The 9,977-nt window shown below is 39.0% G+C and overlaps 1 protein-coding gene across 1 annotated transcript in view; it reads right to left on the bottom strand.

Annotated features, from left to right (window-relative positions):
• Positions 1–9,977, bottom strand: part of LOC107601742 (serine/threonine-protein kinase SBK1) — a 13,337-nt gene that overhangs the window by 1,968 nt on the left and 1,392 nt on the right. Inside the window, exons 2-3 of the mRNA XM_016294027.1 lie at positions 9,674–9,855; positions 2,519–2,721 (exon numbers count right to left, since the gene is read on the bottom strand). Of these exons, the coding sequence (XP_016149513.1) occupies positions 2,519–2,721; positions 9,674–9,842 (372 nt within the window). The 5' untranslated portion in view covers positions 9,843–9,855. The remainder of the gene's footprint in view (positions 1–2,518; positions 2,722–9,673; positions 9,856–9,977) is intronic.

The raw sequence follows: 9,977 nt of genomic DNA, 5'->3' as shown, positions 1-9,977 counted from the left end.
TATAAATATCTAAAATGTCTAAAAATATATTTAAATTTTATATAGCTTTATGTATTCGTTTTAGATTATTTTAATATATTTCTATATATTTTATATAATATATAAAAATATATTTTATTAGTTGTTGGTAATTTACTTCATATTCATAACAATTATTAACTGAAATGGGCCATTATGCTCAGTAATTTATTTTGGTACAGTAGTCTCGACTGTTTAAAAGACTCAACAGTATACTGACACTTATGTGCACAAAATTCTCTCAAGACAGCATCATTGCACAATAAATTAAAATCTAAGGTTGCATGAGTTTAGGAGCCCCTGCGGCGTTATTGCCTCTTTAAATCTTTCCAGGCTTCAATACGTCTGGCTTAAGATTTCAGTGGATATGCTGAAGTAACAGAGACTCATGTGGTGACAGAGAAAAGCAGCTGCTCTGCTCTTTTACTCACACATTACACCCTCCAAGATATCATGAGAGGACATGTGAACATTACCGAAATATGTCAAGCGTACGTCCTGCTCCAAGTGAACATGCTTAGCATGTGAACATGCTTGTAGTTCATAGCGGTGCAGGGCAGGTCTGGAGCTTTATTTATTATGTAGACATAATAAAATAAACTTAAACACTATTTTCTCACTAGTTTCTAATAATGCCCTAACAGTAATATTGTGCTGATAATGGCCAAAAGTAAATATGCATGTATCTGATCCAACCAAACTGAAGTTCACCATTGCAGCATCTCAAATTATGGATTATTTTAAACATTTTTTAATAAAATAGCTTATTTCATTGCTGGCATTTTCTTGAATATTTTCAGTTATGGAAGCTCTCAGAGGCTGTGTATATTATTTTTTCTGTTTTCTTTTCTTGTTATCCTGACACACAACTCTGTACATCATCATTTCTCTGCAATGCATTTAATCAGCATCTGTCAAACATCATTCTGTAAGCATGCAGACGTCCCGGTCCCTTGGGATAAAATATACTGTACCACATCTAGAGTCACTATAGTGTCTGTGACGATAGAGTCGTAACCTTCTCAAGTGTCGGACACTGATTTAGAACTCATCTGCCAATGACAGACAAAGTGACAGACTTGCTTTAAAGTGAATGTCTGGCTTTGTGTATACAAATAAATAAATATCTAAATATGGTAATCTGTATATGAATAATAGTCTCAACAGTGTGATACTGTCACTTTGCTTATGTGTAGGCACAACATTCTCTAAAGACAACATCATTGCATGAAGGGGCTTGAAAAACCTTTTTGACTTTGACGAAAATTTAATACAGTTTAAAATACATTTTGGTTCTATTTAAAATATCATAAAAGATTGATATGATAACTTTTTCTTTTATAATAGGTACAGATCAGAATAAATATGTAGTTGAATGACAATGGAACATTATTTCACCCATATTTCGACATTGTATTTTTGAAAAAGTTATTTCAAACATTAAAGTAGACATTTATTGTTGCATGCTATAAAAACCCTTTTGTAAACATAATTTATATATATATATATATATATATATATATATGTGTGTGTGTGTGTGTGTGTGTGTGTGTGTGTGTCCCTGGACCACAAAAATCATGTTCCATGAAGATATTTTGTAAATTTCCTACCGTACATATATCAAAACTTAATTTTTGATTAGTAATATGCATTGCTAAGAACTTCATTTGGATGATGCAATTTTCTTCATATTTTGATTTTTGCACCTTCAGATTCCAGATATTCAAATTGTTGTATCTCATACATCAATGGAAAGCTTATTTATTCATTTATTCATATGATGTATAAATCTGAATTTGGAAAAATTTACACTTAAGACTGGTTTTGTGGTCCAGGGTCATATATATATATATATATATATATATATATAAATACAGTATATATATATTACTGAGCATATTGGCCATTGGAATTAACTTCATTAATTCACCAATTAAAAATACTGTTGTACTTCTAACATCATTTGGCAAAATTGTAACTTGACTGGAAATGATGCATAATGAAATATTAACTTTGATTTTAACTGGGGCATCATTTCCACCATCATCAACATCCAGTAATTTGTGTAAAAAATTTAATAACAACACATTGTATGGGTCAAAATGATAAATTTTGCTTTTATGCCAAAAGTCATTAGGATATTAAGTAAAGAGCATGTTCCATGAAGATATTTTGTAAATGTCCTACTGTAAATATATCAAAACTTAATTTTTTTAACTTTTTTTTTTTCCCCAAAACTTAATTTGGAAACTTTTAAGGCGATTTTCTCAATATTTAGATTTTTTTGCACCCTCAGATTCCAGATATTCAAATAGTTGTATCTCGGCCAAATATTGTCCTATCCTAACAAACCACATGTATAAATCTCAATTTTAAAAAAATGGACCCTTATTACCGATTTTGTGGTCCTGGGTCACATATTTGAAGAAATCTGTGAATTTGCAGTGCTACATAACTACGTGTGAATAAAGGATAGATCTCATGATGTTTGAGGACCCACCCGTGGCTGGATGATGGCAAACAGGTCCCGTCCTGTCACAAGCTCCTGGGCGAATCCGTAGTGCTCGTTGGACTGGAAGGCGATTCCAAACAATCCCACGATGCAGGGGTGGCAAGACAGATGCAAGGAGATGCAGTATTCTCTCAGGAAGCCCTGCAGCTTGGTCGAGGCCTTGGGCAGCACTTTGAGAGCCATTGGAGTCCCTGAGACACAATCAGCAGTGAAAAAGAAACAAGATCAGAGGACATTTGGCTTTCTTAAAAGGTGCTCTGGAGACACATAACATGACATACAGTCTTTAGTTTGTAGTGGAAAGTATTTTCACAGCTGTTCGGATGATAGCTTGGCATTACGAACTGTGGGAGTGTAAAAGAGGAGGTAGTGTTTCATTTAAATAGCATTATCTCATTTCTGCACACTGGTCAAACTATTCCCTGCAATACTGATACACACACCACAATGATTCCCACCTTCATGTGATACATTATTTACATGCTTAAAGAATAGCCAACTTAAAGAATACATACAAGCTAATACCATGTTTTTGATCATTATGGTTTTAAAAAACAAGTCTCACTGTTTTAAGTAGCTAAACAATAAAGAAAATTATTTTCCCCGTGCTTTTGTTACACCTGCATAAATTAACTAATGTAATATGCCTAATCTTTTGTCACATTACCTAAAAATTGGATTCAAATGGTAACTTCTAAATTAACTGTCAGAAATATTTGTATTATTACTAAGTGTAATTATATAATTAGAATTATATAATTGTAATTATATAAGTGTATTTTAGCATTTCAAACAGGCCTTGACTTGTCCGAAACATGGCTCATGACATGACTTTGCAGCAACATGGCTGCAAAAAAACTACGTCATTGCGGAATGGGCGCTCCTACGCGAGATCTGCATGTGGCATACTCAGGATGATGACTAATGAATATGACCATGTTTTTTTGTTTTTTTTTTGCTTTTACGTTGTGGGAGACAGATTCCAGTAAGCAAACTCGGTTATATACTGCTCACAAATGTTGTAGGTCATACTGATATTATATAAATACAGAAAATTCACATACTGTGCACTGTAAACATATTCATTTGTCTTGGTGTAAAATCAAGAGTGAAAAGGCGAGGAGCGCCCATTATATGGGCAAGAAAAGTAACGAGTCCACTTATAACGAAGTAACATCTCCGTTACATATGTAACCTTGGTTCCCTGAATAGGGAAGGAGATGCTGCGATGATGTCATCGCTATGGGAATACCTCCGGTGTGACGAATGTCTGAAGCTCTTATACCATCATGCCAATTTATTGGCCAATAGTGCTTAGCACTGCCCCGTAGGCCTGGGCGATTTTCCCGATTTTACAGATTAATTCAAATGTATTGTTTTGCCACGATTTCCTTTTTTAGAAATCGAGGAATCGCGATTTTCAATAGAAATATTACCAAATGTTAGAATTAGAAACTTTGACAATATGCCGGTGATAACAGTAAAGAGAGAAGAATGATCCAACCGCATGTCGGCGCACGTGATTAACCGCTCACGTGTGACACGGTCTGTGAATGACCATAAATATAGGCTAAGTGCCATTCACACAGAATGCGCTTTTGTGTTGACAAAGATGCGACGCGGGCAGTGGAATAGGTAAAACATGCAAGAAGATGAGAGTGAACTTATTTTAACTTGAGCGCAGTGTTTTTAGAAAGCCGTTTCATGCATGAGACGCTGCAAGAGATACGAGCGCAACAGTCAAACACATCCATGTTTACACAGAGAAAACTATGGAAAAGCAGCGCAATCGAATAAAAAACCTGTCAAGAGCTACTACTGTATGTCTGATATTTCATGTTTGCATCATGGTGATTTCATTTTAAAGAACATTTATAGTTAATAAAGGTCTACTGGTGTTATACCTTCAGTCGTTTTCAGAATCAGAAAGAGCTTTATTGCCAAGTATGCAAGGAATTTACATACTAGGAATTTGTTTTAGTGACATAAGCTTCCAGTACACAGGGACAACAACAACACACAGACAAAAAAATAATAAGATGAGATACACACATAAATATAAAAAGACAAATATTGAAAAATAAATAGAAAAATAAATAAATTGTATGTACAGTTGTGCTATAGATGATAGAATGGAATAGAATAGAATGAGATGCAGGGATGTACTAGGATGGAGGTGGTAAATATAAGGTTATTGCACATTTTTATTGCATAATGTGGGGAACATTTAACTGTTCATGGGATAGATTGCCTGGGGGAAGAAACTGTTCTTGTGCCTGGCTGTCCTGGTATTTGGGGCTCTGTAGCGCCGGCCAGATGGCAAAAGTGCAAAAAGGGGATAACTTGGATGTGAGGGATCCAGAGTGATTTTCTGAGCCCTTTTCCTCACTCTGGATGTATACATTTCTTGAAGGGTGGGCAGGGGAGCACCAATAATCCTTTCAGCAGTCCGAACTGTTCTCTGTAGTCTTCTGATGTCTGATTTTGTAGCTGAACCAAACCAGACAGTTATTGAAGTGCACAGGACAGACTCAACGATGATGCTGAGTAGAACTGTTTCAGCAGCTCCTTGACTTTTGAGTTTTTCTAAAATAATTTTCCTCGTATTATTTCTGAACACATAATATGTATAAGACAAGTTTGTACAATATGTAGTTGTAGTTTTTGCATCTTTTCTGCAAAGATATTTAACAAGTGATTTGTTTAACATTTACATCATGTTGACAGCTTCATGTGTGCTGCACTTGGAATATAATTTTCTTTAACTAGAGGATTAATAAAGAAAAAGTAACTTGAATCATGTTGTAGTTACATTTTCAAGTTGACTAGTTAAAAATCGTAAAAAATAGAGAATCGGTTAAACATTCTGGAAAAATCGAGATTTACATTTAGCCCTACCGCCCCTAGCATACGTCACGTATGCTCATAATATGCGTGCTGCATGCCATTTCATCAGATTTTACACTATGATGAAGGAAGCGCTATCAAAGGTACGGAACGGCTAGCATCGCAGCATCTTGTTCCCTATTCAGGGAACCAAGGTTACATACATAACCGAGATGTTCCCTCTCATAGGTTCACTTCAATGCTGCGATGACGTCATTGCTATGGGAATGCTATACCATCACGCCTGGCGTACCTAAGATAACTGGAAGACCGAGGAAAGAGTCTGCTCAAGCGGAAGGGACCAGGGAGCCAAGAGCCATTCTCACGTCCAGACAAGTAGAACTTGATCAAAGTGCTAGGAGAGGACTAAAGGGCATTTCACACATGAAGCATGAAGCGCCAAGACCATAATGCATGACAAACATCCGCTGCAAGACTCATAGAGTCTGCACCTAAAAGCAGTACACGAAATAAGACCTGGAAGCGTAAGCACCAATTCAAATGCACGTGCCTGCATTAGTGCAGTGCAGAAGTAGAGAGAGAGAGAGAGATAGGAAAACCCGTCTGCTTACCTCTACAACCTGAGACATTATAGCATTAATGTTAAAACAGCTTGCAACTTAATGTTTCAGCTCAACGCAGCAGCAGAGCTGAAAGAAATATTATATTACTCGGGCAGACCAACGCTCAGTAGCATAAAGCGCCAAGACCATGGTGCACAACAAAATATCTGCTGCAGGACTCAGAGTCTGCGTCTAAAAACAGTACACAAACAATAGTTGGAAGTGTAAGTGCCAAATCAAATGAACGTGTCTGCATCAGTGCAGCGCAGCAGGTAACGTAAAGAGAGAGGGGAAAAACCGCCATCTCACTGTTATAGTTTGCTATAAGAATACTCGGAAACACGTAAACTCTTCCACTTGTTTCAGCTCGACGCAGCAGCGGAGCTGAGGGAAGTAGTCGGGAAACTAATGCTTGGTAGCACGAAGCGCCAAATCATAGTGCACAACAAACATCTGCTGCAGGACTCCTCAGAGTCTGCGTCTAAAAACAGTACACGAACAAGAGTTGAAAGCATAAGCGCCAAATCAAATGAAAGTGTCTGCATTAGTACAGCGCAACAGGTAACGTTAGAGAGAGAGAGGGGAAAAACCGCCTACTCACTGTTATAGCTTGCTATAAGAGATACTCTGAAACACGTGAGCTCTTCCACTTATTTGTTTCAGCTCAATGCAGCAGCGGAGCTGAAAGAAATAGTAATTAGTCGGGCAAACTAATGCTTGGTAGCTCAAAGTGCCAAAAACCATAGTGCACGACTTAACGTCCTAAAAATCAGTGTCTCTCATGTTGTTCAATAAACTTGAGAAACACTTGATACAGGAAGGAAGTAGAGCAACGGGGATTTTATATCAGTAAGCTCGCCCCTTAACCCATAGCTTATATCTACAGCTTGTGTCGCCTGCGAGCTCGAGAGCCCGAGGCTGCTGTAGAGTATGCATCATCTAATCCGCAGCCGAAAGAATCGATTACGAGCTTCCAGAGCAGGAATCAGATTTGACTAACCACCTGACTCACGAGGTGCTCTTCTGATGAACACACGTGGTCCGGGGAAGAGAGCGAGAGAGAAGGGGATTAATATCGTTCTCTCACTCTCTCTACACTCGGGCTCATCGCCGTCACCCCAAGCGTCGAGCTTGTGGAGCGCCTCGGCAACCGCAGAACTGGATCAGCGGGGGGTTGATCGAATATTTCTCCTTCCTCAGAAAGAGTGCCTAGAGTGCAACTTACTCACACAGATATCACGGATACAACAATAGATAAAGGCCGCAAAGCGGTCTTCCTACCTGTTTCCTCGTGAGTCCGTGTAACATGCATCCATACATACCGGAAAACTCATTGTGTCTGCCTAAGAGGAGTAAACTGCTCTATATAAATATATGGCTTAGAACACAAGAATCTTATTTCCGACGGGCAATAGATGATTGTCTTCCTGAAGGAATTAAAATCTGATGAAATAGCGGGCAGCATGCATATATGAGCATACGTGAGGTATGCTCGGGGCGGTGCTAAGCGCTATTGGCCAATAAATTGGCATGATGGTATAATGGCTTCAGACATTCATCACACCGGAGGTGTTCCCATAGCGATGACGTCATCGCAGCATTGAAGTGAACCTATGAGAGGGAACTCCACATTTCCTCACACAGCAGCTAGAGCTCAAAACCTGCAAGATTGTTTCACATTAAAAGACGTCAAGCTAGAAAGTGTTATTAAAGTGGGATAAATGCTGACAACAACCACAATCACTTTGTAACAACGTTCGTAAGTCGGGAAGAAGGAGGCGGGAACCGGCGAACATTCAAAGAAAACTTTAATAATAAAATAAACACAAAATAGCGCGACAGCCCCTCGCGGACGACTGTCGGGCACAAACAAAAACAAAACCAAAACACAAAATCAAATCCAGGCCTGGTCCTCTCTCGTCTTTCACTGTCGTCACTCCTCCTTTTATCCTTCCGGAGCTCCTCCGTGAGACTTGAGACCGGTGAGTGGTGCAGGTGTCACTCATTATCAATTACTCCACCGGCCTCGCTCCGTTCCCACGGCTCTCGGCCCTACCCCGTCTCGTCACACACTTATTATACGAATTATACTTCATTCTAATTGATCAATCGTGGCATTCAGTGGTTAGATACAATATTTCCAAAGTGTGCTACTGTCTTTGATATATTCGCCGTCGTTCATTCCGCTCAACCAGACAGCTGACCAGCGCTACTTTGTATGCTACTTTTTACATGTTTCTTGCGTCCAACTTATCGACTGTAGTGGAAAAAAAAGGACTTGAGGGGGCTACAGTATTAGTTCCAGTTTTCGTTTTGTGACTAAGCAAGTTGTTGTTGGGTTTTTTTACACTGAAATGGACTGTGGGCTATTAAAAGCTTTAAAAATATACAGGTAAAATGATTTGATAGGCCTATTTAATATTTGGTCTGTAATAATTATAACGGTCAATAATTATAATAGTCAGCCATTCATTATCTTAAAATAAATCCCTTCAGGGTGATACCAGATCCTCAAATGCTTAGAATTCTGTTGTTTTAATGTATGAAGAAAAAAGCGCATATTTATAACTGGACAAAAAGGGAAAAAAAAGAGTAGAAATTGCTAAACATAGTAACTGTGTATGTATTGTTTCAGAAAATTCATGCTTTTAAAAAACTAAATGAGTGTCTTCCTAAGACTAAGTGGTACTGTGCATGTGTCGAGCTCGTTCGTCCGCGCTCATACGCGGTTGAGTATACTTTGAAAGCTGTGCTGACGCGGCTGTGCGCGAGACGGAACAGAATGCGGAATGTGAAGTATACCCAGGCCTTAAAGGGGGTCATATGATGCGATTTCAATTTTTCCTTTCTCTTTGGAGTGTTACAAGCTCTTGGTGCATAAAGAAGATCTGTAAAGTTGCAAAGACTAAAGTCTCAAATCCAAAGAGATATTCTTTATAAAAGTTAAGAGTCAGCCACGCCTACCTAAAACGGCTCATTCTAACACGCCCCCACATATCTATGTCACGATGTGGGAAGATTTGCATAACGCTGCCCAAATGTTCACGCAAAGAAAGAAGGCATAACTTTTATTCTCGCTGTAGTATTGTTGTTGCCACCACTGCCATGTCGTGAAGGCGCTGTGTGTTTCGTTGTGAAAGTGAAACTACTTTGTTTGGCCTTCCAAAAGAGGACGATATCTGCTTCGTCATGCCTGGAGCTGATCCGTGCTGGTCGCTGAGGAAATACATCAACTTCGCACTGTGGATCGCCGGATCGGCTTTCACCGTGGACAAAGCGGAGTTCAGCCCGAGGTCGTCACATGTGGTTGCCATTGTGGCGCCGTTCTCAAGCCCGCCTGCCTCTGCTCACTTAAGCCGGCCTCCGCTCACTCTAGCTCGTTTGGTTTTAATGTTTTTGTCTCGTCGCTCCGGCCGGACCGGGCATCACAGTATGGTAAGGGGCGTAACATTTCCGTCACACGAGGCATTCGGCCAATCACAACGCACTGGATAGCTGGCCAATCAGAGCACACCTCGCTTTTCAGACCGATGAGCTTTGTAAAAATCAACGCGTTTCAGAAAGGCGAGGCATAGAGGAGAAACAATAATGTACAGTATGTGGAAAATAATTATTACACCAAATACACAAAATAATGTTCTTTTTTAGCAACATCATATGACCCCTTTAATACGTATCTGTCTGGCTGACATACCCTTGCAGCGGTGGGTGACCAGCAGCACATGGCCATACTTGCCACGACCGATCTCTTTAATGATGTTGAAGTGTTCTTTAATCTCGAGCTCACATAAGCTCTGAGATGTCAACTCCATCAGCTCGTCTATCAAACTGCTGCCCTCCTCCACTGAGCCCAGTTCAATCATTGCACTGCCTGTCCTGGGAAAAAAAAGGGGAAATAACAAAACTGTTCTATTTAGAGTGTGTAATTGTTCACTATAATATAAATTGGATTATATATATTTATATGTACAATATAAATTGTATTATAATTTAATTAA

Source organism: Sinocyclocheilus grahami, unplaced genomic scaffold (assembly GCF_001515645.1).
Source record: "Sinocyclocheilus grahami isolate Dianchi unplaced genomic scaffold, SAMN03320097.WGS_v1.1 scaffold312.1, whole genome shotgun sequence".
In the NCBI taxonomy this organism is placed as follows: Eukaryota; Metazoa; Chordata; class Actinopteri; order Cypriniformes; family Cyprinidae; genus Sinocyclocheilus; species Sinocyclocheilus grahami.
The sequence above is the reverse complement of the archived record's forward strand: the minus strand, read 5'-3'. Positions and strand labels throughout refer to the sequence as shown.